At 59.8% G+C, this 27,164-nt stretch overlaps 2 protein-coding genes across 5 annotated transcripts; both read right to left on the reverse strand.

Moving 5' to 3' along the window:
• Positions 1 to 10,604: 10,604 nt before the first annotated feature.
• LOC134509360 (oocyte zinc finger protein XlCOF6-like) lies at positions 10,605 to 13,499 on the reverse strand. Of its 2 annotated transcripts, none has more exons than XM_063321844.1 (3): positions 13,223 to 13,499; positions 12,695 to 12,802; positions 10,605 to 12,513 (listed from the first exon to the last, which is right to left on the reverse strand). In XM_063321844.1, the coding sequence occupies exons 1-3, from the start codon at positions 13,347 to 13,349 to the stop codon at positions 10,613 to 10,615; spliced, it is 2,136 nt and encodes a 711-aa protein (XP_063177914.1). In that variant the 5' UTR covers positions 13,350 to 13,499; the 3' UTR covers positions 10,605 to 10,612. The 2 variants fall into 2 exon arrangements, with proteins under 2 accessions (XP_063177914.1, XP_063177915.1); XM_063321845.1 differs by having other exon boundaries at positions 10,605 to 12,510; positions 13,223 to 13,423.
• A 6,290-nt stretch (positions 13,500 to 19,789) lies between these two features.
• Positions 19,790 to 24,714, reverse strand: LOC134509364 (gastrula zinc finger protein XlCGF26.1-like). 3 transcript variants are annotated; one of them, XM_063321856.1, is made up of 4 exons: positions 24,467 to 24,628; positions 24,083 to 24,209; positions 23,555 to 23,662; positions 20,647 to 23,373 (listed from the first exon to the last, which is right to left on the reverse strand). In XM_063321856.1, exons 2-4 carry the CDS (start codon positions 24,207 to 24,209, stop codon positions 21,851 to 21,853), a joined length of 1,758 nt encoding a protein of 585 aa, XP_063177926.1. In that variant the 5' UTR covers positions 24,467 to 24,628; the 3' UTR covers positions 20,647 to 21,850. The 3 variants fall into 3 exon arrangements, with proteins under 3 accessions (XP_063177928.1, XP_063177926.1, XP_063177927.1); XM_063321857.1 differs by having other exon boundaries at positions 21,127 to 23,370; positions 24,467 to 24,714; XM_063321858.1 differs by lacking the exon at positions 24,467 to 24,628 and having other exon boundaries at positions 19,790 to 23,373; positions 24,120 to 24,201.
• Between the last annotated feature and the right edge of the window lie 2,450 nt (positions 24,715 to 27,164).

Raw genomic sequence — 27,164 nt, forward strand, 5'->3', positions numbered from 1 at the left:
GGCAGGGACACGTCCCACCGGACTGATGTACTTCAAGAATCACACACACACACACAGAAACTTCACAGTCTGGCTCCATCCTCCTTCAGCCCACCCTTTAGATACTCGTACGCCATAATAAGGTCTCCCCTCGGCCTTCTCTTCTCCAGGCTGAAGAGTCCCAGCTCTCTCAGCCTTTCCTCATCAGGGAGGTGCTCCAGTGCCATAATCATCTTGGTTGCCCTTCGCTGGACTCGCTCCAGCAGTTCCCTGTCCCTCTTGAACTGGGGAGCCCAAAACTGGACACCGTACTCCAGTTGTGGCCTCACCAGTGCAGAGTAGAGGGGGAGAATGAGCTCCCTCGACCTACTGGCCACACTCTTCCCTATGCAGCCCAGGATGCCATTGGCCTTCTTGGCGACAAGGGCACATTGTTGGCTCATGGAGAATTTGCTGTCTACCAGGACCCCCAGGTCCTTCTCCTCAGAACTACTTCCCAGCAGGTCCACCCCTAACCTATACTGGTGTTTGGCATTCTTCCTTCCCAGGTGCAGGACCCTACACTTGCTTTTGTTGAACCTCCTGAGGTTCTTCTCTGCCCAGCTCTCCAGCCTGTCCAGGTCACGCTGGATGGCAGCACGGCCTTCTGGAGTGTCGGCCACCCCTCCCAGCTTGGTATCATCAGCAAACTTGCTGAGGATACACTCTGTCCCCTCATCTAGGTCATTAATGAATATATTGAACAAAATTGGACCAAGTATTGACCCCTGGGGGACACCAATGGTTACAGGCCTCCAACTGGACTCTACGCCGCTGATCACAACCCTCTGAGTCCTGTCACTCAGCCAGCTCTCGATCCACCCCACCGTCACCTCATCTAGCCCAAGGTAGAATGTACTTTTAAAAAGGTAAAATGTAGAAGGTGCCATCCCTCATTAAGTGACAATAAAGAGCGGTAAAAAGGTCCCAAGGCCCCGTGAAGCTGGACACTTGGTATAAACAAGACGGAAATAAGCTGGAAACTGATTGCCTTGCGAATGAATGTACCCTTGAAGAAGAACAGGAGGCTGATAATAAGGAACATCCTGCCACAGATGGTGCCACAACCACCTGAAAACCGGCTGACAGCTGCTGAATAAGGCATAAAGTCAACAAAAATCTGCAGTAACTGGGGGGAAGGGTAAAGGTGGCAGTGGGAGATGGCCACCACCAACTCAATTGGAGACCGAATTGGACTCGCCTCCCCCACGGTGCTGGAGCACACGCACATCAATTAAAGGACCTTGTACCTTTAAAGGGAAGCGAGAGACTATACTAACCGCTGGAAATTGTTAAGGTAAGGTACTAACCAATAAGTCTAATTCAGGGTGTGTATTTCTGCGTTTTGAACCGTAGAAATATTCCCAGGAGTTTTTAGGCCGGTGTGCCAGCTTTGTGGATTACCACCTAGCGCCCATCTCTGCAGAAGTGAAATAAACAGATAATACCTCTGCTCTCTGGGTACACTGGGGGCTGCACGCTGGGTAAACCACCCCGCTTTGGGACAGCAAGCCCAGGTGGCTCCAAGCCCCGTCCAACATGCCCTAGAACCCCTCCAGGGATGGGGCAGCCACAGCTTCTCTGGGCAACCTGGGCCAGGGGCTCACCCCCCTCACAGCCAACAATTTCTGCCTCACATCTCATCTCAGTCTCCCCTCTGTCAGTGGAAAACCCTTCCCCCTCGTCCCATGGCTCCCCTCCCTGCTCCAGAGTCCCTCCCCAGCTTTCCTGGAGCCCCTGCAGGGACTGGAAGGGGCTGGAAGGTCTCCGCGGAGCCTTCTCTTCTCCAGGCTGAACCCCCCCAGCTCTCTCAGCCTGTCCCCACAGCAGAGGGGCTCCAGCCCTCCCAGCAGCTCCGGGGCCTCCTCTGGCCCCGCTCCAACAGCTCCGTGTCTCTCCTGTGCTGAGGCCCCAGCGCTGGAGGCAGCACTGCAGGGGGGTCTCCCAGAGCAGAGCAGAGGGGCAGAATCCCCCCCTCGCCCCCCTGCCCGCTCGCGGTACAATAGGTTACAGCTTGTGCCCCGAGGCTTCGCAAATCCAGCTACTCGTGCTGACGGAAGCACATGATTGCACTAATTAAGACTCGTTCCGTTCCCAACAACCTGCCCATCCCATCCCATCTTGTCCCCACCGCCCAGCCTTACGGTTCAGCCCAGCTGCGCATCCCGGCCCAGCCCCACGGCCCAGCCCCACGGCCCAGCCCCACGGCCCATCTGTCGTGGTTGAGCCCCAGCCAGCAAGAAAGAACCAGGCGGTCTTTTCGCTCACTCCCCGCACCCAGCGACGGGATGTGGGGGAGAGTCGGAAGGAAGAGGCAAAACTCCCGGGTTGAGATAAAGGCGGTTTAACAGAACAGTGAAGGAAAGAGGAAAACAGCACAAATAACACGGACAGAGGCACAGACAAAACACCATTAAAGTACCGCCGCTCACCCACCCAGCCCGAAGGCCAGGCGGCTCCTGGGCTTAAGCGCGGCTACCCACCCCACACCCCTGTGGCTAGTTCGGGTCAGCCAACCCAGCCGTGTCCCGGCCCAGCTCCTTGGGAAAATTAACCCCATCCCCGCTGGGACCGGGACAGCGGGGAGCGAAGGTGCCGTTGTGTCGCCTGATGGGGCTGGAGGGTGACCCGGACACCCACGAGTAGGTGTTTGCACGCGGGTGCCTGGGGAGCCACCGCAGTCACTGGGGAGCTGCCACCGTTCAGTTGCCCGCGCCTGGGTGTTTAATGCCACTTGGGGCGCGTGAGGGTGTCGGTGCTACTCAGGGGTGGCACGGGGGTACAAGCAGGTGCCCCACGTTCTCCTGGAAACGGACCCAGGGCCAGATGGGTCCTCGGCACGACCACCCTCTCCCCCTCCCAGCAGCGCAGGGCACCCACATCCCTGTGCGTGGGGGCATGGGGGGCACCCACGTCCCCATGAGTAGGTCATCGGGGGGTACCCGCATCCCTGCAGCGGGTGCAGGGGGGCACCCACATCCCACAGCTGGAGGGGACAGGAGGGGCAGCCCCATCCCCGCAGCTGGGGGTGTGGTGGGCACCTACATCACTGCGGGTGGGGGCATGGGGAGGTGCACACACATGTCCGCGGTTGGGGTTATGGGGGGAACACCTGCGTCACTGCAGGAAGGCACCTGCATCCCACAGCTGGGGGGGGGGGGGGGCCACGCACCACCACTGAGGAAGGCACGGAAAGGCACCAACATGCCCACAGCTGTTTGGGGGGGGCACCCACACGGCCACTGGGGTTGGGGGGAGCACCCACACCCTACAGGTAGTGGCGTAGTGCTGTGTTTGGGATTTGGGATGGGAACAGCGTGATAGCGCACTGGTGGTTTGGGCTGTCCCCAAGCAATCGGGGCCTTTTCTGCTCCTCACACCACCCCGCCAGCGAGCGGGCTGGGGGTGCGCACGATGCAGCCCATGTGTGCCGTGCAGATGGTGGGCACGGGCCGCACCATGGAATCACGGAATTTTTCAGAGCTGGAAGTGACCCCTAGAGATCACCTCGTCCCACTCCCCTGCTAAAGCAGGATTGCCCAGAGCACGTCACTCAGGGCTGCGTCCAGGCGGGGCTTGAAAGTCTCCAGAGAAGGGGACTCCACACCCTCCCTGGGCAGCCTGTCCCAGGGCTCTGTCGCCCTCACTGTAAAGAATTTTTTTCCTCATATTTGATGGGAACTTCCTGTGTTCCATCTTGTGCCCGTTACCCCTCGTCCTGTCACTGGGAACCACCGAAAAGAGCCTGGCTCCATCCTCCTTCAACCCACCCTTTAGATACTTGTCAACGTTAATAAGGTCTCCCCTCGGCCTTCTCTTCTCCAGGCTGAAGAGTCCCAGCTCTCTCAGCCTTCCCTCATCAGGGAGATGCTCCAACCCCTCCATCATCTTTGTTGCCCTCCGCTGGACTCTCTCCAGCAGTTCCCCGTCCCTCTTGAACTGGGGAGCCCAGAACTGGACACAATACTCCAGTTGTGGCCTCACCAGGGCAGAGCAGAGGGGGAGGATGACCTCCCTCGACCTGCTGGCCACACTCTTCCCTACGCAGCCCAGAATTCCGTTGGCCTTCTTGGCGACAAGGGCACGTTGCTGCCTCACGGATAATTGACTGTCTACCAAGACCCCCAGATCCTTTTCTTCAGAGCCGCTTTCCAGCAGGTCCGTCCCTAACCTATACTGGTGCCTGACATTCTTCCTCCCCAGGTGCAGGACCCTATGCTTGTCCTTGTTGAACTTCCTGAGGTTCTTCTCTGCCCAGCTTTCCAGCCTGTCCAGGTCACGCTGGATGGCAGCATGGCCCTCTGGGGTGTCAGCCACCCCACCCAGTTTGGTATCATCAGCGAACTTGCTGAGCGTACACTCTGTCCCCTCGTCCAGGTCGTTGATGAATACGTTAAACAATACTGGTCCAAGTATTGACCCCTGGGGGACACCACTGGTTACAGGCCTCCAACGCGACCCTGCTCCATTAATCACGACCCTCTGAGTCCTGTCACACAGCCAGCTCTCAACCCACCTCACTGTCCCCTCATCTAGTCCACACTTCCTCAGTTTCCGAAGGAGGATGTTATGAGAGACAGTGTTGAAAGCCTTGCTGAGGTCAAGGTAGATGACATCTGCTACTCTGCCCTCATCCAGCCAACCTGTTATAACATCATAGAAGGCCATGGGATTGGTCAAGCATGATTTACCCTTGGTAAATCCATGTTGACCACTTCCAATAACTTCCTGCTCTTGAACGTGCTTGGATATGACATCCAGAACGAGTCGCTCCACTACCTTCCCAGGGACGGAGGTGAGACTAACCGGTCTGTAGTTCCCTCCGCCCTCCTTCCTGCCCTGTTTGAAGGCTGGAGTGATATTGGCCTTCCTCCGGTCCTCAGGCACCTCTCCTGTTCTCCATGACCTTTCAAAGATGATGGAGAGTGGCCAAGCAATAACATTTGCCAGCTCTCCCAGCACTCGTGGGTGCATCTCATCAGGGCCCATGGACTTTTGGATGTCCAGTTTGGCCAAGTGGTCTCTAACCTGATCTTCCTCTACTGGGGAAAACTCTTCCTCTCTCCAGACCTTCCCCCTTGCCTCCAGGGCCTGGGATTCATGAGGGACAGCTTTAGCAGTGAAGACTGAAGCAAAGAAGGCATTCAGTAGCTCTGCCTTCTCTGTGTCTTCCACCACTAGGGCGCCCATCTCATTCGTTAGTGGGCCTACGTTTTCCCTAGTCTTCCTTCTTCTATTGATATACTGAGAGAACCTCTTCCTGTTATCTTTAACCGTGGTGGCCAAGATGAGTTCTGCTTGAGCTTTGGCCCTTCTAATTTTTGCCCTGCAGAGCTTCACTACAGCTTGGTATTTGTCATAAGTAGCCAACCCCCTTTTCCAAAGATCATAAACTTTCCTTTTTGTCCTGAGGTCCAGCCAAAGCTCTCTGTTTAGCCAGGCTGGTCTTCTTCCCTGTCTGCTCGTTTTTTGGGACTTGGGAATGGCCTTCTCCTGTGCTTTTAAGAGTTCCTCCTTGAAGTAAGACCAGCCTTCCTGGGCACCTTTGCCCTTCAGGACTGTCCCCCAAGGGACACCCTCAACCATGCTCCTAACAGGCCAAAGTTTGCCCTTCGGAAATCCAAGGTGGCAGTTCACGGAATCACGGAATCTTCAGAGTTGGGAGGGACCTCTAGAGATCATCTAGTCCCACTCCCCTGCTAGAGCAGGATCGCCCAAAGCACATCCCTCAGGGCTGCATCCAGGCGGGTCTTGAAAATCTCCAGAGAAGGGGACTCCACACCCTCCCTGGGCAGCCTGTTCCAGTGCTCTGTCACCCTCACCGTAAAGAAGTTTTTCCGTGTATTTGAACGGAACTTCCTGTGTTCCAGCTTGTGCCCATTGCCCCTCGTCCTGTCACTGGGAACCATTGAAAAGAGCCTGGCTCCGTCCTCCTTAAGCCCACCCTTTAGGTACTTGTCAACATTAATCAGGTCCCCCCTCAACCTTCTCTTCTCCAGGCTAAAGAGTCCCAGCTCTCTCAGCCTTTCCTCATCAGGGAGATGCTCCAGTCCCATAATCATCTTGGTTGCCCTTCGCTGGACTCGCTCCAGTAGTTCCCTGTCCCTCTTGAACTGGGGAGCCCAAAACTGGACACAATACTCCAGTTGTGGCCTCACCAGTGCAGAGCAGAGGGGGAGAATGAGCTCCCTCGACCTACTGGCCACACTCTTCCCTATGCAGCCCAGGATGCCATTGGCCTTCTTGGCGACAAGGGCACACTGCTGGCTCACGGATAATTTGCTGTCTACTAGGACCCCCAGGTCCTTCTCCTCAGAGCTGCTTCCCAGCATGTCCGCCCCTAACCTATACTGGTGCTTGGCATTCTTCCTCCCCAGGTGCAGGACCCTACACTTGCTTTTGTTGAACCTCCTGAGGTTCTTCTCTGCCCAGCTCTCCAGCCTGTACTGGTCACGCTGGATGGCAGCACGGCCCTCTGGAGTGTCGGCCACCCCTCCCAGTTTGGTATCATCAGCAAACTTGCTGAGGATACACTCTGTCCCCTCATCTAGGTCATTAGGGAATATATTGAACAAAATTGGACCAAGTATTGACCCCTGGTCAACCAGAGGGACACCACTGGTTACAGGCCTCCAACTGGACTCTGTGCCGCTGATCACAACCCTCTGAGCTCTGTCGCACAGCCAGCTCTCGATCCACCTCACTGTCACCTCATCTAGCCCATACTTCCTCAGCTTCCTAATGAGGATGTTATGGGAGACAGTGTCAAAAGCCTTGCTAAGGTCAAGGTAGATGACATCTACGGCTCTCCCCTCATCCAGCCAACCCGTTATAACATCATAGAAAGCTATCAGATTGGTCAGGCATGATTTGCCCTTGGTAAATCCATGTTGACCACTTCCAATAACTTCCTGTTCCTCAACGTGTTTGGAGACGACATCCAGAATGAGTCGCTCCATTACCTTCCCAGGGACAGAGGTGAGACTAACCGGTCTGTAGTTCCCTGGCTCCTCCTTCTTGCCTTTTCTGAAGATTGGAGTGATGTCAGCCTTCCTCCAGTCCTCAGGCACCTCTCCTGCTCCCCATGACCTTGCAAAGACAATGGAGAGCGGTCTAGCGACAACATCTGCCAGCTCTCTCAGCACTCGCAGGTGCATCCCGTCAGGGCCCATGGATTTATGAATGTCCAGCTTGGCCAAGTGGTCTCTGACCCGGTCCTCCTCAACTAAGGGAAAGTCTTCCTCTCTCCCGACCTTCCTCCTTGCCTCCGGGGTATGGGATTCGTGAGGGACGGCTTTATCAGTGAAGACCGAAGAAAAGAAGGCATTCAGTAACTCTGCCTTCTCTGTGTCTTCCACCACTAGGGCACCCGTCTCATTCATCAGTGGACCTATATTTTCCCTAGTTTTCCTTTTTCTATTGATATACTGGAAAAATCTCTTCTTGTTGTCTTTAACTGCAGTGGCCAAGCTGAGTTCTGATTGAGCTTTGGCCCTTCTAATCTTCCCCCTGCATAGCTTTGTTATATCTTGATAATCCTCATAAGTTGCTAAGCCCCTTTTCCAGAGAATGTAAGCCTTCCTTTTTGTCCTGAGGTCCAGCCAAAGCTCTTTGTTTAGCCAGGCTGGCCTTCTTCCCCGTCGGCTCGTCTTTCGGGACACGGGGATGGCCTTCTCCTGTGCTTCTAAGAGCACCTGCTTGAAGTATGACCAGCCTTCCTGGGCACCTTTGCTCTTCAAAACTGCCTCCCAAGGGACACTCTCAACCATGCTCCTAAACAGGTTAAGGTCTGCCCTTCGGAAATCCAAGGTGGCAGTTCTGCTGGCTCCCCGCCTCGCTTCACCAAGAATTGAAAACTCTATCATTTCATGGTCACTCTGTCCAAGACGACCTCCGACCTTTACATCCCCCACAAGACCTTCTCTGTTAACAAACAGTAGGTCCAGTAGGGCACTTCCCCTAGTTGGTTCCTTCACCAGCTGTGTTAGGAAGTCGTCTTCCACACGCTCCAGGAACCTCCGGGACTGTTCCCTCTCTGCTGTGTTATATTTCCAGCAGACATCTGGGAAGTTGAAGTCCCCCACAAGAACGAGGGCGAGCGATCGCGAGACCTCTGCCAGCTGCTTATAGAATATTTCATCGGCCCCTACATCCTGGTGGGGGGGTCTATAACGAACTCCCACCACGGTGTCCGGCTTATTGGCCTCCCCCTTGATTCTTATCCATAAACGCTCAACAATGTCGTCATGCACATTGTTAAGTTCTTGGCATTCAAAACTGCCCCTGACATAGAGGGCCACCCCACCACCTCTCCTTCCTTGCCTAGCCCTTCTGAAGAGTTGGTAGCCGTCAATCACCGCACTCCAGTTGTGCGTTGTCTTCCCACCGCGTTTCTGTGATGGCAACTATGTCATAGTTTCCCTGCTGTACAACGGCCTCCAGCTCTTCCTGTTTGTTGCCCACGCTGCGTGCATTCCTGTAGATGCACTTCAGCCGGGCTAATTGCCTTGTCACTTGACTGGGGGGACAAGCCCTTATTCCCACCTGTCCATGCTCAGACACTTCTGCAGTTGCCAACCCGTCACGGCTCCTCATGTCTTTGCTAGCACGTGGGTCATCATCTCCCACCTCCACTGCAACAACAGGCTGCAAGACCCTGCCAGCGCTTTTACCCACCAGCGCTGGCGTGCTGCTCCCAGGCACCACTTTAGTCTCTGGTTACATCCCCGTCCCCCTTCAAACCTCCTTTAAAGCCCTTTCGATGAGTCCTGCTAACTCCTGTCCCAGAATCCTTCTTCCCCGTTGGGTTAGGCTTTCCCCACCTGTTGCCAGCATGCCTGCTGTCCTGTATATCGATCCATGGTCCAAGTAACCAAAGTTCTGCCGGTTGCACCAGTCTCGGAGCCAGGAGTTAATCTCCTGACTCTTCCTGTTTATCCCCTCATCAATCCCTGGGATAGAGGAGAACACTGCTTGTGCTCCTGATCCCTCAACCAGCCGTCCCAGGGCTCTGAAGTCTCTCTTCATTGCCCTTAGACTTCTGGTAGCTATCTCATCGTCACCTGCTTGAAATATCGGCAGTGGATAATAATCCGAGGGCCGAACCAGGGTAGGGAGTTTCCTCCATATGTCCTTGATCCTGGCCCCAGGGAGGCAGCTGACTTCCCTGTGGGATGGGTCCGGTCGACAGACAGGGCCCTCTGTTCCCCTCAGAAGGGAGCCACCCACTGCAATTACTTTCCTTTTTTTCTTGGCTGAGGAGGTCCTGAGTCGTGGGGGTGAGCGATTTGCCCTGTGTGACTCACACGATGGACAATCCTCCCCATCCTCATTTGCCGGGCCCTCCGATTCCAGAGCCCCAGTGACTACAACCCCTCTTTTCTCCCTTGGGGCTGCGGTGATAGTACCGGCAGTACGCCTTTCTGACTGTGGAGAGGTCTCTAGTGCAGACTGCCCGTCATCCACACCCTCACTCCACTGGCCTTCCTCGGTCAGTACCTCATAGCTGTTGTTCAGAGGTACCGGGGGCGACAGGGGCGGCAAGGAGAGGGCTCGCCCACTGCCCCGACCGTGAACTCGCCTCCTTTCGCTCCCTTCATTTAGGCTTCTGCCTCCTGCGTGGCAGGAGCAGGGTACAGGGGCCTCTAGATCCCGGCTGCTCCCTGCTGGGTGCTCCTGTTGCTGTTTGAAGGAGGGCAGAGCCTGGCTCCACCAGTCTGTTTCTTCCTCAGCCTCCCCAACGCTTCTTAACCTTTCAGCTTCCTCTCGCAGCTCCGCCGCCAGGCCGAGCAGCTCATTTACCTGTGCGCAACGTACGCAGCGGTTCTCATAGCTGCCTCCCGTTGTGGGGATACACCAGATACACCAGTCACGAGCTCCAAATACATCATGCGAGAGTCCAGCGCGGCACGCCGTCCCTCCTGCCCTGAGAGACTGTTCGAGCAGGTGGAGCCCAAAGCCATGGACTGAACGGACTCAGTGGACATTTTGGAGGGACGGCCCATAGGCTGAGGGAATGAAACCTGTGTGTGTCTGTGTCTATATGTGTGAGAGAGGGAAAAGTGGTGGTGATTAACTGGGAAGTGTAAGATCTGGGCGTGACGTAGATGGTATAGAAAAAGGGGTGGATAACGTCCTGGTTGCAGTGCTTTGCTCCCACAAACACAGCCCGAAGCCGTTCCTTCCCGCACACCCTCCTGCAAACGGCCGCCGCTGAAACCCAGGTGGGGGCGATGCCTTTTGGCCACCCAGCGCTCACCCTCCGTCTGCCCCGACTCCCGAGGAGGCCCGTGGTTACGGGCATCCTGGCCGGCAGGCGGCTGGATGCCAGGACAAGGCAGAGGTGGCAGAAGCCCCCAGCAAGGAGGGATGAGGGGTGCTGCAGCTCCCAGCTTGGACCTGCAGCTTCCATGGCGAGGGGTGGTGAGCCAGGACGAGCTGCGAGTCGCAGAGTGGAAGTTTCAGGGGCGCTGGGCTGCAGAGGTGGTCGCAGGGGTGGGGTGCTGGGGCTGCGCTGGTGAGCCAGCATGATCCTCTCATCCAAACACTGCTTCTAACAGCTGCTGAACTGGAAGGGCTTGGCCTCCGCTCGCCCTCACACGAGGGACAGATGCACCTCCTCCGGCGGGTCACACTCTGGCACCACCGGCAGATCCCGGTGCATCCTCTGGTGGCAATTCAGGTGATGCTTCTGGCTGTAGGTCTTGCTGCACGCACTGCACTTGTAGGGCTTCTCCCCGGTGTGGACCTGCTGGTGGATGGTGAGGGCCTGCTTGTCGCTGAAGGGCTTGGGGCAGTGGGCACAGGAGAATGGGTGCTCTTCACTGTGCATCCTCTGGTGGGTGGCGAGGATCTTCTTGTCCATGAAGGCCTTGGGGCAGCAGTCACGGGAGAAAGGGTGGTCCCCAGTATGGACCCACTGGTGTTTGGTGAGGGTCAACTTGTCCTTGAAGGCCTTGGGGCAGTGGTTGCAGGCGAAGGGGCACTCCCCAATGTGGACCCGCTGGTGTCTGGTGAGGGCATGCTTCTGCTTGAAGGCCTTGGGGCAGTAGGCACAGGCGAACGGGCGCTCCCCAGTGTGAACCCGCTGGTGGACGGTGAGGGCCGTCTTGTTCCTGAAGGCCTTGGGGCAGTGGGGGCAGGCAAAGGGGCGCTCCCCAGAGTGGATGCGTTGGTGGCCGGTGAGGGTCCTCTTGTCCTTGAAGGCCTTGGGACAGTGGGTGCAGGCGAAGGGGCGCTCCCCAGTGTGGATGCTCTCGTGGATGATGAGGGCCGACTGGTTGCTGAAGGCCTCAGGACAGTAAGTGCAGGCAAAAGGGCGCTCCCTGGTGTGGACCCGCTGGTGGTCAGTGAGGGTCTTCTTGTCCTTGAAGGCCTTGGGGCAGCGGGCGCAGGTGAAGGGGCGCTCCCCAGTGTGCACCCGCTGGTGGATGGTGAGGGCCTTCTTGTCTTTGAAGGCCTTGGGACAGCTGTCGCAGGAGAAGGGGCGTTCCTCGCTGTGGACCCGCTGGTGGACGGCGAGGGACTGTTTGTGCCTGAAGGCCTTGGGGCAGTGGGTGCAGGTGAAGGGTCGCTCTTCGGTGTGGACCTGCTGGTGCTCGGTGAGGCCCCTCTTGTCCTTGAACGACTTGGGGCAGCGAGCGCAAGCAAAGGGGCGCTCCCCAGTGTGGACCCGCTGGTGAACGGTGAGGGTGTTCTTCTCCCTGAATGCCTTGGGGCAGCGGTCACAGGCGAAGGGACGCTCCCCGGTGTGGATGCTCTGGTGGACAGTGAGAGCCGTCTGGCTCTTGAAGACCTTGGGGCAGTGGGTGCAGGCAAAGGGGCGCTCCCCAGTGTGGACCCGCTGGTGGACAGTCAGGGTCTTCTTGGCCCTGAAGGCCATGGGGCAATGGGAGCAGGCAAAGGGGCGCTCCCCGGTGTGCACCCGTTGGTGGATGGTGAGAGCCGTCTTTTGCCTGAAGGTCATGGGGCAGTGGGAACAGATGAAGGGGCGCTCCCCGGTGTGGATGCTCTGGTGGCGGACCAGGTGGTACTTCTGCCTGAAGTGGTGGCCGCAGTGGCTGCAGGTGAAGGGCTTCTCGCCGGTGTGTATGCGCCGATGGATCAGCAGGTGATGCTTCTGAGCAAAGCACTTGCCACAGTCGGCACAGCTGAAGGGCTTCTCCCCACCGTGCAACTTCTGGTGGGACACCAGGAACTGCTTCAGCCGAAAGCGGCGGCTGCACTGCCGGCAGCAGAAGGGCCGTGCTGCCACGTGCATCTGCTGGAGCTTCTTCTGGTCCTGGCTCTTGCGGAAGCTCTTCGCACTCTCGGTGCAGGTGTGGCGTCTGTTGGGGGCTGCAGGGCCATGGAGAGGCTGGGCCAGCAGTAGCTTTGCTGGGAGGACCTGCCACTGCCTCCCATCCTGCTCAGGCATCCCCGGGAGCAGGGTGGTGGGGTCTGGCAGCCCCCCGGGGACCTCCCCATCCTCCCTCCGCATCGGGACGTCACCGTCTGCTGGGGAGGAGAGGTCGGGGTCACTGCCGGGGATGGCATGGACACACGGGACCCCTCCCCACGGGCAGTGGCACGCGCAGCCCAGCAGCCCCCCACCCTCCCTGGGGCACGGAGCAGCCGGGGCCAAGGGGATGGTGCTGCCGGAACCCCCCAAGCTCCCACGCAGCCGCCTGGTACCCACCTGGCTCAGGGCTGCGGTGCCTCCGCCGCGCCCCAGGGCACTCTGGCACACACGGCGTCTCTTCTCGCTCCATCTTGCAGATGATCTCCGGCTTGACGGCGCACCAGCCTGTGCGGGCAAGAGAGAGAAGCACCCTCTCCCGCACTGCCGGCACAGCGGCACCGGCTCCCCCTGCCCACAGGCCCAGCATCTGCCCCCGCTCCGCTCCTCTCTCCTCACCCTGCCCGCACACGCCTTCGCACCCCCCTGCCCTGCGCCTCCAACGCCATCGTCAGCTTTATTCTACTCCGCTCTCTGCCATTCCTCTCCGCTCTCCTCAACACCACTCCAGCCCACTCTCTCTCCCAGCACCGCTCTCCACAGGAGGCTGCCGGGCAGGGGAAAACCTGCAATCCCAACCGCTCGGGCAGCGCTCGGGCAGCAACACCAACAGCAACAGCTGGCCTTTGGCTTTCAAGGGCTCCAGCTCAGCTCGAGAGGGCCATTCCAGCTCCAGCCCAGCCCGGCGGCACCGCACACAGTCCTCACCCAGCCAGGCCACCGCCTGGTAGTTCTCCAGCATCACCTCCCGGTAGAGCCGCCGCTGCCAGCCCGCCAGCTCGGCCCACTCCTCGGGGCAGAAGTAGATGGCCACGTCCTCGAACGTCACCGACATCTGCGGCAAGAAGCTGCAAGGCACGGCACCGTGACACCAGGCTTGGCCGGAGGCGCAGCGAGGACGGATGCTCCCTGCCAAGCACAGCGTTTGCAGGAAGAAATGAGGGGCAGAACTTCACTTCCCTGCCAGCCGCTGCCTGCCCTTCCAGCCACAGCCTCCCACCCCCCCGGGAAAAGGACCCCCCAAAGAGCGTCCCCCACAGTGGCACCCGGCTCGGTGCAAAGGGGAGAAATAGCAAGGGAAATAGGATTTCTGGACGTTCCTGACAGCACAGAAATCGGCCTGCAGTCCCCAAGAAGAGCAGCGGGACGATGCGCGGGGCTGTCCCGGGGGGTCTCAGTACCTGGCCCGGGCTGAGCCGAGCCCTTCCCAGCGCCGGTGTCGGCAGGGCCGGATCCGGGGGGTGCGGGCGGTGGGACACGGAGCAGCGCGTCCGTGTTGGCGCAGGGGCCCCGCGGGGAGACAGGGAAAGGCCGGGCGGCGGCGAGCACCGGGCACCGGGGGAGCACCGGGGAGACGGGGGGGAGCCGCACCCGGGAAGCGCCGGGCTCCGGGCGGGGACGGGGGGTCCGTCGGGGCTGCGGGGCGGCCGGCGGAGGGCAGAGGCCGTCGGGGCCGGGGTCCCCTCCCGGGGTCCCAGCCGGGGGACCCCGCGGCAGCCGCCGCCCCCCGCCCCTACCTGCGCCGGGGCCGCGCCGCCAGCCCGGCCGGGCCGCGGGCACGGAGAGAGGCGGCCCCGGCAGCCGCCCGCCGCCTCAGCCCGGGAGGGCCGCCCGCCGCCGGGGCAGCACGGGAGGTGTAGTCCTGCCGCTCCGCCCCGCTCGGCCCGGCTCGGCTCGGCTCGGCTCGGCTCGGCCCGGTTCGGCTCGTCTCGGCTCGGCTCGGCCCGGCTCGGCTCGGCTCGGCTCGGCTCGGCTCGGCCCCGCTCGGCTCGGCTCGGCTCGGCTCGGCTCGGCTCGGCCCGGTTCGGCTCGGCTCGGCACGGGGGGGCGGGCGCCCCCCGCCGCCCTCCCGCGGGGCTGCGGGTGCTCCCCTCACACCCCAAACCCCGCAGAGGCGGGTGCCCCCCCCCCGCGCCCCAAAGGCTGGGAGGGGGGTTCCTCCCGTGCCCCCCCCGGCTGTGGGATGCGGGTGCCCCCCTCGCCCCCCCGCTGCAAGGCTGCGGGGGCCCCCCCCCCCCCCCCCGATGACCCCACCCGCGGGGATGCGGGTGCCCCCCCAAAGGCCAGCGGGGATGTGGGCGCCCCCCTGTCGGGGTCTGGGCCGCACTGACCGCTGAAGCCATCAACAGATGCTCTCCCTTCCCCCTGTCTCCAAGGGCAGTCGGGATAGAGAGAAAGAGATTTTTGGGTTAGGAAAAAACCTCAACTGATCTAATGAAAATATTGATAAGTTAATAAAATAATAATAATAATAATAATAATAATAATAATAATAACAACAACAACAACAACAACAACAACAATAATAATAATAATAACAACAACGACAACAACAAGAATAATAACAAGAAGAAGAAGAAGAAGAAGAAAATAATTAAATACATAAAAGACATACAAAACCGTGCCAAGCTCCCGGGATGTCGATCGCGTCACCGGCAGGCACTGGGGAAGTCCCAGAATGGACCCAGTGATGGACAGGAGCTGGATTCCAGATCTGGAGTCAGGAATGCACGGATCGGGATCAAAGGCAGCGGAACAGACAGAGTCCTCCCGGGACGCCAGCCGTGAAAGAAAGAGGCCGACCCTTTCGTCCCTCAGCTTTTGTAGTGAGCGTGATGCGGGTGGGCTGGAATACCCCGTGGGGCAGTTTGGGGTCACCTGCCCCGTCTGCTCCTCCCCGCAGGTGCGACCCCTCTGCACTTCTCCGCTGCCGACCCTCAGCCGTGGCACATAACAGCGAGCTGACCTTGGTTGTTATAGCAATAAGTATAAGCCAGAGCCTCGCCGCATACCATTACCTGGCATAAATTAGAACAATCATGTGTTATCTCTCCGGGGGCAAACGGTTTCTGCACAACGTGCTGTTAATTTCTGAGGTCGGTCACTTAGAAGAGGCTTAGCTAAAAAGTACAATCACCAAACAGAAAGTTGGTTCTGTTTTACCTCAAACCAGGACACCCCCCCGACTCCCGCAGGGATGAGTGTGTCCCCCCGTCGCGGAGGCCTTAAGGTTGTATCAGGACATCAACTACACAGACAGATTTTAAGGGAGAATATTCCACAATCGATACAGATCCCGCCATTGCGTGCCAGATGCAGCTCACTGTAATGCAAATCATAATAATCACAACTATGATGATTACCAAAGATTGGAGGAGGCTAGTTGGTCACCCTGACGAAGAAAACCGGAACGTGTTAAAACCAGTTTCCCCAGCCCGTGAGCTCCTAATGCCGCAACAGTCGCCTCTGAGTCCCGTGCCACCTCCGTCATCGTGTTGATCTGGTCCTTGAGTGGCACCGATAGGTTCGGGGGGTGGATACAGCCCCCGCCTACCGACAGGTCCAGGACTCCGCACACGCCTCTCTCCTTTAGGAGCATCAAATCCGATACGGCTCGGTTTGGAGGGTCACTTTACTGGTCTGTTGCAGTTGGTCGCTTAAGAGCCGCAGGCTACCAGACGTAGCGTTGGCTAAGGCTGACAGTTGCAGGTCTAGTTCCAGAACGCCCCGTCAGTTTTCATAGAATCGTAGAATGGTGCAGGTTAGAAGGGACCTTAAAGCCCCCCCAGCGCCACCCCCTGCCCTGGGCAGGGACACCTCCCACCAGCCCAGGCTGCTCCAAGCCCCGTCCAACCTGCCCTTGAACCCCTCCAGGGATGGGGCAGCCACAGCTTCTCTGGGCAACCTGGGCCAGGGGCTCACCCCCCTCACAGCCAACAATTTCTGCCTCACATCTCATCTCAGTCTCCCCTCTGTCAGTGGAAAACCCTTCCCCCTCATCCCATGGCTCCCCTCCCTGCTCCAGAGTCCCTCCCCAGCTTTCCTGGAGCCCCTGCAGGGACTGGAAGGGGCTGGAAGGTCTCCCCGGAGCCTTCTCTTCTCCAGGCTGAACCCCCCCAGCTCTCTCAGCCTGTCCCCACAGCAGAGGGGCTCCAGCCCTTGGATCATCTTTGCATCCCTCCTCTGGCCCTGCTCCAACAGGTCCGTGTCCTTCTTGTGCTGAGGACTCCAGAGCTGGACGCAGGACTCCAGGTGGGGTCTCCCCAGAGCGGAGCAGAGGGGCAGAATCCCCTCCCTCGACCCTCTGGCCATGCTGCTTCTGATGCTTCTTTTGTTTTGGAGTGGTTCCTAGCCCGACTACTGATTCCATCCACTGTCCAACTCGTGTTGGGGCTTCCTGACGCCCCTTCCGTAAATCCCTTGGATTACAATCCCACCACCTGTGTGGCATGGGTCCTTCCCGATAGATGGACAGAGCGAGAGTACGGCTAGTGCCCAAGTTAGTCCTTACAACCAGTTTCCACCTGGCAGTCCCAGAGCGGAGGATTTTTGCCAGAGAAGGTGACATACCTTCTTGCCAGCGCCAGCGAGGCTTGGGGGTATCAGGGTGTCCGGGCCCACAGGCAACTGAAGGGACATATTGGGCTTTGGTCCTGGTCGCGGCGTTCGTTGCACGCACTGGGGCATTCATTGCTATCCCTTTTGGGGTGTCTAATACACCGCGAGGAATTTAATGGTTTCGTGTATTGCAAGGAGCGACCGTCAGACCGACGGATTGTCAGACTCCGACCGACTGTGTCTGGGGGAGCTGAGACCCGTGGGAGGGAGCCGGTGTCCGGGAAAGCCTCGCAGCCACGGGGATGAGGCAGGAGGGGGTCTGCGTCAGGCGGGGGACAGGCACCCGGCCATACCCCCGCCTGCCTGCCCCAGCCCTGCCCGGTGCCCCTGCAGGAGAGGGCAGCGAGCGCGGGGGTGCCTGTGCCCAGCGCCGCAGGGGGCTGGGATGCTGCAAGGGGGGCTGGGGATTCCTGGGGGGAGACGCAGCATTTGCCTCATCCCGTGTCCCTCAGCGCCTCGCTGGAGCATCCCTCTGCACCTCAGCACCTGGGGGACACCCGCTGGTCCCTACTGCGCCAACCCCTGCAGCAGTCTCCGGCCGGGGCAGCGGGAGGGGGCAGCCCTCGACACCCACCGGGGCCTCACAGCCCCCCCACCAGCTCAGCAGCCCCCCCCCTCCCATGCCCTGGGCACCCCCGAAACATCAAGGTGCCTTGGCACGCCTGAAGCCAAACCTGAGAGCCGGGCTTTGGCTGACACGGCCACCAACCCCGACTCCAGCCCTTTAGGGGAAGAGAGGGAAACTTCGGGCACGGGTGGATTTGTGCTCCTGTCTGATTGAAAAACGAAGTTTGGAAAAAGCTGATGGGAAAACTTCTCTGCCTCCTCTCCCCCAGCGCAGTCGCCCACAGAGGTGGCCAGCTCGGTGCAAAGGTGAGGAACAGCAATGAAAATAGGGTTTTTGGAAGCTCCTGACAGCACCCAAATTGGCCACGGGTCCCCAAGAATCACGGAATCACGGAATCACGGAATCTTCAGAGCTGGAAGGGACCTCTAGAGATCACCTCGTCCCACTCCTCTGCTAGAGCAGGATTGCCCAGAGCACGTCACTCAGGGCTGCATCCAGGCGGGGCTTGAAAGTCTCCAGAGAAGGGGACTCCACACCCTCCCTGGGCAGCCTGTCCCAGGGCTCTGTCACCCTCACCGTAAAGAAGTTTTTCCGTGTATTTGAACGGAACTTCCTATGTTCCAGCTTGTGCCCATTGCCCCTTGTCCTGTCACTGGGAACCATTGAAAAGAGCCTGGCTCCATCCTCCTTAAACCCACCCTTTAGATACTTGTAAACATTAATCAGGTCCCCCCTCAACCTTCTCTTCTCCAGGCTGAAGAGTCCCAGCTCTCTCAGCCTTTCTTCATAAGGGAGGTGCTCCAGTCCCATAATCATCTTGGTTGCCCTTCGCTGGACTCGCTCCAGCAGTTCCCCGTCCCTCTTGAACTGGGGAGCCCAGAACTGGACACAGTACTCCAGTTGTGGCCTCACCAGTGCAGAGCAGAGGGGGAGAGTGACCTCCCTCGACCTACTGGCCACACTCTTCCCTATGCAGCCCAGGATGCCATTGGCCTTCTTGGCGACAAGGGCACACTGCTGGCTCATGGATAATTTGCTGTCTACCAGGACCCCCAGGTCCTTCTCCTCAGAGCTGCTTCCCAGCATGTCCGCCCCTAACCTATACTGGTGCTTGGCATTCTTCCTTCCCAGAAGGAAGAGCAGGAGGATGCCGTGCAGGGGTGTCCCGGGGGGTCTGAGCGCTCATCCTGGGGTGAGCTGATCCCTTCCCAGTGCCGGTGGTGGCAGGGCCGGATCCAGGGGGGCCTGGGCAGGTGGGACACGGAGCAGCGTGTATGTTGGCATGGGGACCCCGAGGGGAGACAGGGAAAGGCCGGGCAGGGGCGAGCACTGGGCATCTGGGGAGCACTGGGGTGGGGGGGGGGCACCGGGCACTGGTGGAGTACCAGGGTGGTGGGGGGCACCGGGCACTGGGGGAGCACCGGGACCCCTCGGCAGCTCTGTGGGGAGCAGCGCCCATCCCCGTGCCGCGGGCCTGCTGCCCCCCCGCCCCCACCTGCACTGGGGGGCCAGGGAAGCGGGTGCCCCCCACCACATTCACAGGAATACAGGTGCCCTCCTGTGCCCCCACCTGGCTGTGCACCCCCCAACCAGGCTGCAGGGAGATGGATGCCCCCCCACGCCCTCACCCACAGGGATGCGGGTGCCCTGGTGTCTTTGGGCGGCAGCGCTGGGGGTAACTCCTCTGGGGGGTGAGGGAGGGGGGCTGCATGCAGGACTGGGGGGCGCTGTCTGTGCTGGGGACCACCAGCGCCAGGACCACGACTCAGCTGTCCCCGCTTCCCCCAGTCCTTGCCGGCGGAGCGGCATCCTCGGAGGCTGGCGACGGCCCCTCGGGGTCGGCCACGCAAGCGTGGTCCTGGGGGGGCTGCACTCTGCTCCCCGTCCCCGCAGGCTGGCGATGGCCCCGGGGGATAATGGCCCGGCTGTGGCTGGGACAGAGTCCAGTTCCTCCTCGGCAGCTGGGACGGGGCCGCGTTTCGGGTTTGTGCTGCAAACGGCGTCCATCACCCCGGGACGTGTTCGTTATCGCCCAGCAGCGCTCGCACAGCGCCAAGGGCTCTTCTGCTCCTCAGCCCTCCCGCCAGCGAGCAGCCTGGGGGGCACAAGGAGCTGGGGGGGACGCAGCCGGGACAGCTGAGCCCCTCGACCAAGGGATATCCCAGAGCACGGGGCGTCGTGCGCAGCCACAGAACTGGGGGGACAGTGTGGGAGGGCGGCTGCTGGGCAACGGTTGGTTAGTGGTGAGCAGTTGTTTTCATTTCCATCACTTCTCTTTCTTGGGTTCTATTTCCCACTCTGTGTGTTTTTTTTTTTTTCTTTTCCTATTAAATATTAAACTGTATTTATCTCAACCCACGAGATCTCACTCTCACTTTTACCCTTCCGATTCCCCCCGTCCCTCTGGGAGGGCAGCGAGTCGGGGGCCGGGTGCTGCTTCGTTGCCGGACGGGGTTAAACCACGACAGACACTAAAGCATGAAGAGGCAGCAGATGAGCAAAGGAGGGTCCGTACGCCAGACCCCACGGCACGACAACCCGCACAGCTCTCGGGGACAGCGTGGTGCCGGCAGCGTGGCCAGCGGTGCCAACCCGGCCTGTTTCCAGCCGAGCTCCGGCACCTCGGGTGGTGTGGGAGCGCGGAGCCCCCGTGTCCCGGACTCCAGCGCTGAGGAGCGGGGCCAGGCGCATCTCCCGGGCCAGGGGCCGGCCCTGCCTCCCGCCTCATTTGAAGTCCCTGCTGTCCCGGCAGCTGGCAGAGCCCCGCTCCCCGCCGGCGCTGCCGGCAGAGGGTGGCCATGCCCAGGACACGCCTGGCCTTGGGTCCATCTCCTGGAGGATGCAGAGCACCTGCCTGTGCCCCCGTGCCATCCCTGGGCAGCTCGGACACCCCCGGGCGCCCAAGTGGCACTAAACACCCAGGTGGGGGCAACTGAACGGTGCGGCAGTTCTCCTCCAGTGGCTGCGATGGCAACTGTCCGGTGACCGTGGTGGCAGGTCCCTGGTGACCATATGGTGGCAGCTGAGGCACCCACATGCAGACACCTCCTGGTGGGTGTGTGGGTCACCCACAAGCCCCCTCAGGTGACACAACGGCACCTTTGCTGCCTGCAGGAACACATCAGCCCACACCTCTTGCATGCTGCTCTCCAAAAGCTTTTATAAAGGTGTGAACACTGCTTAAAGTACGAAGTTACCCTGGGTGGAGCGACACAGGACTAATTTCTCTTCTAATGCTGGGGAAAACTCCACTTTTGGAAGACTCTAGTGTCTGAAATTGTGAAAATATTTACTTTATAGCCAGCTAGGCTCTCTGGGATTCAAGGTCTCAGTGTTTTCGAGCCTTGCCAGGTGCAGGGATGAGGAGGAGCAAGGCCTGGGCATTTGATCCAGGCTGGCCAACAGGGTTATTTCATACCATGAACGTCACATTCTACACAAATTAGAAAGTTTGCTGTGTAGTTTCTCTTTCCCTTGATGGCGGCGGTCCAGAGAAATTCCTTGCCCCGGTGCCGGAGCCCTGAGCCCTTCCCTTCCTCCTGAAGCCGCAGCGCTCGCAGGGTCCGACGTTTACTGTCCCCTGCTGGGAGCGCACGGCTCCTGCTGATAGAATTGGCTGAATATAATTCTTGTATATCTTATATTAGTATCGGGATTAATACTGGTTCTTTAGTATTATTGTTAATTATTTAGTCTTATCCTATTAAATCTATTTATATTTCAACCCTTGTGTTTCCTTGCTTTCCCCGATTCCCCTTTCCGTGTGGGGAGGGGTCATCGGGTGATAGAATAATTGTCTAAATGACAACAAATTGTTATGGGTTTTCTCAAACCATAACAGAAGTGTAAAACACGATGCTTTTTACTTCATCGAGGCCACCGCAGGTGTCTGACGGAGCTGGCTCCCAGCCGTGGCTACACGGGTCCTCAAACACGCGTGATGCTCCGCGCCGGTCTCTGCTCCCCGCAGCAGGCAAGCTCCCGGGCACCGCTTTCCTCCTCAGGACAAACGCAGCCCGAAGCCCTTCCTTCCCGCACACCCTCCTGCAAACGGCAGCCGCTGAACCCGGGGTGGGGGCGATGCCTTTTGGCCACCCAGCGCTCACCCTCCGTCTGCACCCGCTCCCGGGAAGGCCCGTGGTCACGGGCGGCCTGGCCGGCAGGCGGCTGGGTGCCAGGACAAGGCGGAGGCGGAAGAAACCCCCAGTCAGGGAGGGACGAGGGGTCCTGCAGCTTTTACCCCGGACCCACAGCTTCCACGCAGACGGGTGGCAGTTTCAGGGGTGTCGGGCTGCAGAGGTGGCCGCAGGCTGGGGGTGCTGGGGGGGCACAGGCGAGCCAGCATGATCCCCTCATCCCGAAACTGCTTCTCACAGCTGCTGAACGCGAAGGTCTTGGTCTCCACTCGCCCCTTCTGCCAGGGACGAACTGCCCTCCTCGCAACGTCCACCCTCCGGCACGGCCGGCGGGCCCTGGTGCACCCGACGGTGGCATTTCAGGCCTTCCTTACGGCTGTAGGTCTTGCCGCACTCGCCACACTTGTAGGGCTTCTCGCCGGTGTGGACCCGCTGGTGGATGGTGAGGGTCTGCTTGTCTCTGAAGGCCATGGGGCAGTAGGCGCAGGCAAAGGGGCGCTCCCCACTATGGACCCGCTGGTGGACAGTGAGGGCCTTCCTGTGCTTGAACGTCTTGGAGCAGTGGGCACAGGCAAAGGGGCGCTCCCCGGTGTGGACCCGCTGGTGGTCAATAAGTGACATCTTGCACCTGAAGGCCATGGGGCAGCGGGTGCAGGTGAAGGGGCGCTCCCCGGTGTGGACCCGCTGGTGGTCACTGAGGGCCTTCTTGTTTCCAAAGGCCTTGGGGCAGCGGGTGCAGGCGAAGGGGCGCTCCCCGGTGTGGGCCAGCTGGTGCTCGGTGAGGGCCTTCTTGTTCTTGAAGGTCTTGGGGCAGCAGACGCAGGCAAAGGGGCGCTCCCCAGTGTGGACCCGCTGGTGATCTCTGAGGGTCTTCCTGTCCTTGAAGGCCTTGGGGCAATGGGAACAAGCAAAGGGGCGCTCCCCGGTGTGGATCCGCAGGTGGTCAGTGAGGGTCCTCCTGTCCTTGAAGGCCTTGGGGCACTGGGTGCAGGCAAAGGGGCGCTCCTCTGTGTGGATGCTCTGGTGGACGGTGAGGGCCATCTTGTCCTTGAAGCTCTTGGGGCAGTGGGTGCAGGCAAAGGGGCGCTCCCCAGTGTGGACCCGCTGGTGGTTGGTGAGGGTCTGCTTGTCCCTGAAGGCCTTGGAGCAGTGGGTGCACACGAAGGGGCGCTCCCCGGTGTGCACCCGTTGGTGGATGGTGAGGGCCGTCTTCTCCCTGAAGGTCATGGAGCATCGGGAACAGGCGAAGGGGCGCTCGCCAGTGTGGATGCGCTGGTGGCGGATCAGGTGGTACTTCTGCCTGAAGCGGCGGCCGCAGTGGCTGCAGGCGAAGGGCTTCTCGCCGGTGTGAATGCCTTGGTGGCTCAGCAGGTGATGCTTCTGAATGAAGCGCTTCCCGCATTCGGCGCAGCTGAAGGGCTTCTCCCCACCGTGCCCCTTCTGGTGGGACACCAGGTTCTGCTTCAGCTGAAACTGGCGGGTGCACTGCCGGCAGCAGAAGGGCTGCGCTGCCACGTGCGTCTGCTGGAGCTTCTTCTGGTCCTGGCTCTTGCGGAAGCTCTTCCCACACGTGGCGCAGGTGTGGGGTCCCTTCGGGCCCGGGGGGCCAGAGAGGGGTCGGGCTGACAGCAGCTTTGCTGAGATGCCTCCCCTCCGCCTCCCGCCTCGCTGAGGAATCCCCGGGAGCAGGGTGGTGGGGTCTGGCAGCCCCCCGGGGACCTCCCCATCCTCCCTCCGCATCGGGACGTCACCGTCTGCTGGGGAGGAGAGGTCGGGGTCACTGCCGGGGATGGCATGGACACACGGGACCCCTCCCCACGGGCAGTGGCACGCGCAGCCCAGCAGCCCCCCACCCTCCCTGGGGCACGGAGCAGCCGGGGCCAAGGGGATGGTGCTGCCGGAACCCCCCAAGCTCCCACGCAGCCGCCTGGTACCCACCTGGCTCAGGGCTGCGGTGCCTCCGCCGCGCCCCAGGGCACTCTGGCACACACGGCGTCTCTTCTCGCTCCATCTTGCAGATGATCTCCGGCTTGACGGCGCACCAGCCTGTGCGGGCAAGAGAGAGAAGCACCCTCTCCCGCACTGCCGGCACAGCGGCACCGGCTCCCCCTGCCCACAGGCCCAGCATCTGCCCCCGCTCCGCTCCTCTCTCCTCACCCTGCCCGCACACGCCTTCGCACCCCCCTGCCCTGCGCCTCCAACGCCATCGTCAGCTTTATTCTACTCCGCTCTCTGCCATTCCTCTCCGCTCTCCTCAACACCACTCCAGCCCACTCTCTCTCCCAGCACCGCTCTCCACAGGAGGCTGCCGGGCAGGGGAAAACCTGCAATCCCAACCGCTCGGGCAGCGCTCGGGCAGCAACACCAACAGCAACAGCTGGCCTTTGGCTTTCAAGGGCTCCAGCTCAGCTCGAGAGGGCGATTCCAGCTCCAGCCCAGCCCGGCGGCACCGCACACAGTCCTCACCCAGCCAGGCCACCGCCTGGTAGTTCTCCAGCATCACCTCCCGGTAGAGCCGCCGCTGCCAGCCCGCCAGCTCGGCCCACTCCTCGGGGCAGAAGTAGATGGCCACGTCCTCGAACGTCACCGACATCTGCGGCAAGAAGCACGCCCGCCTCAGCGCCTTCCCCCGCACACTCGCCCAGCGCCTCTGCCCAAATCCTGCCGCTGCTGCCCCACGCCACCAACCGCGGCAACGCCAGCCCCTGGCGTCCCCGCAGCCGGGGCGCGTGGGGAGCGCGCGGGCTGCCACGGCTGCAGCTCTGCACACCCTCAGCAAGGGCAGAGCAGGGCGAGCAGACGGGTTGATGGGGAGCGCCGGGGCGGGCGCCCCCTCGCCCTCACCCCCACCTTGCCGCAGCAGCCTGGAGCCCGGCGCGCCGCTGGCTCTCCACGGGGAGACGGAGGCCCGCACAAGGCCTTCTCCGGGGAGATGCAGGTGGGATGCTCCGCGTTCCGCAGCAGATGCCCGCCCGGCACCAGCCGCACCGGCGCAGCGAGGACGGACGCTCCCTGCCAAGCACAGCGTTTGCAGGAAGAAATGAGGGGCAGAACTTCACTTCCCTGCCAGCCGCTGCCTGCCCTTCCAGCCACAGCCTCCCACCCCCCCGGGAAAAGGACCGACCGAAACGGTGTCGCTGTCGCTGTCGCTGTCGCTGTCGCTGTCGCGGTTTAATCTTAGCCAGCAACAAAGAAGCAGGCGGCGGCTCGCTCACTCCCCCCGCCGGTCGAACGCGGAGGAGAATCGGAAGAAAAAGGTCAAAACCCGTGGGCTGAGATCAAGGCACTTTAAGAGAATAGCAAATGAAAGAGGAAAACAACAACAATGCTGATTAAAGGATATGCAAAACGAGTGATGCGCCGTGCAATTCGCTCCCCACCCGATTCCCCGCCTCCTCCCGAGCAGCCATTCCCTCCCCCACCCCCGCCACCTCCCCCGGCTCTGTACCGAGCCTGACATCACACGGCACGAAATATCCCCTTGGCCAGCTCGGGTCAGCCCTCCCCCGGCTGGGTCCCCTCCCAGCCTCTGCTGGAGATTAACCCCGTCCCCGCCGAAACCAGGACGTTTCCCCCCCCTGATCCCACGCCGGCTCCTTCGTGCCCAGGGCCTGCCCTCGCCACTTACTCGCCACCGCTTTGCTCCATCTTTGATACTCTCCTGCTTTCGGCTGGATGCACGTTCCAAATCACACTCTGATTGTGAGCGCTCTCTCTACCAAGTGACTTGGAAGGAGAACAATTTCACGTGGGGCCCTGAGAAACGACGAGCCTTAGATCAAATTAAACAGGAAATAGTTCATGCAGCAGCACTGGTGGGGCCCCTCAGGGCAGGACAAGATGTTAGAAACGTGCTCTACAGCGCAGCTGGGGAGAACAGCCCTACCTGGAGCCTCTGGCCAAAAGGACCAGGGGAGACTCGAGGTCAGCCCCTGGGGTTTTGGAGTCGGGGATACAGAGGATCCACAGCCGCTATGCTCCAACTGAGAAAGAGAGATGGGCAGGATACAAAGGGGTTCAAGCTTTTTTGGAAGCGGCTGGCACCGAAGCAGAGCTCCTCTTGGCACCCCGACTGCCGGTGCTGGGCTGGATGTTCAAAGGGAGGGTCCCCTCTACACGTCACGCAACTGATGCTACCTGGAGTGAGTGGGTCGCGCTGATCACACAGCGGGCTCGAATGGGAAACCCCGGTCACCCAGGAATTCTGGAAGCGATCACGGACTACTGGCCAGAAGGCAAATATTTCAAAATATAACCAGAAGAGGAGGTGACGTGTGCTGAAGAGGCCCCATTCTATAGTAAATTACCGGAAAATGAGAAGAAATTCAGAAGGGCCTGTTCACTGGTGGCTCCTGTCACATGGTGTCCACATCCAGAGCCTGCAACATGTCTCTCCCCCGGAGACACAGATCTTGCCCGTGCACTCTTATTTCCAAAAGTCACTAAGAATGGTTTAGTCAGACTTCTCTTTGCTTCTCCTACTACGCCCTGTACTAAAACTCTGGGTACTGGAAGAGGCTATAAGGTCTCCCCTGAGCCTGCTCTTCTCGAGGCTGAACAATCCCAACTCTCTCAGCCTGTCTTCATAGCAGAGGTGCTCCAGCCCTCTCATCATCTTCATGGCCTCCTTTGAATGTGCTCCAACAGGTCCATGTGCTCAAGTGTGCTCAACGGCGCGAGGTGTGAGAATGAAGAATCACCCACTGCAGGTAAAGATCAGGTGCAAGACCATCTAAGGAACCAGAAGGTGCACAAGTCCGTGGGTCCTGAGGGAACTGGTGGATGAGATTGCTAAGCCACTACCCATCATATTTGAGAAGTCACGGCAATCCAGTGAAGTTCCCACTGACTGGAAAAGGGGAAACTTAACCCTTATTTTTAAAAAGGGAAAAAAGGAAGACGCAGGGAACTACAGGCTGGTCAGTTGTCAGTCTCAACCCTGTGCCCCAGCAAGATCATGGAGTAGATTCTCCTGGAAACTCTGCTAAGGCACATGGAAAATAAGGAGGTGACTGGTGACAGCCAACATGGCTTCACTAAGGGCAAATTGTGCCTGACCAATTTGGTAGCCTTCTATGACAGCATTACAGCGTTGGTGGATAAGGGAAGAGCACCTGACATCACCTACCTGGGCTTGTGCTGTCCTGCATGACACCCTTGTCTCTAAAGTGGATAGACATGGATTTGATGGATGGACCTCTTGGCGGATAAGAAATTGGTTGGATGGCTGTACTCAAAGATCTGCAGTCAATGACTCAATGTCCCAAGTGGCGACCAGTGACGAGTGGTGTTCCTCAGGGGTCAGTGCCAGGACCTGTACTGCTTAACATCTTTGTTAGCAACATGGACGGTGGTGGGTATGAGGTAGGTGCCCTGGTGATGGAGGATGCAGAGAACGCAGAGTTACTAAATATCTTCTTTGCTACAGTCTTTACTGCTAAGGCTGGACCTCAGGAATCCCAGACCCTGGAGGTAAGAGAAAGAGTCTGGAGAAAGGCAGATTTTCCCTTGGTTGAGGATGATCGGGTTAGAGCACCACAAATTCATG

This window comes from Chroicocephalus ridibundus, unplaced genomic scaffold (genome assembly GCF_963924245.1).
Source record: "Chroicocephalus ridibundus unplaced genomic scaffold, bChrRid1.1 SCAFFOLD_253, whole genome shotgun sequence".
Classification (NCBI taxonomy): Eukaryota; Metazoa; Chordata; class Aves; order Charadriiformes; family Laridae; genus Chroicocephalus; species Chroicocephalus ridibundus.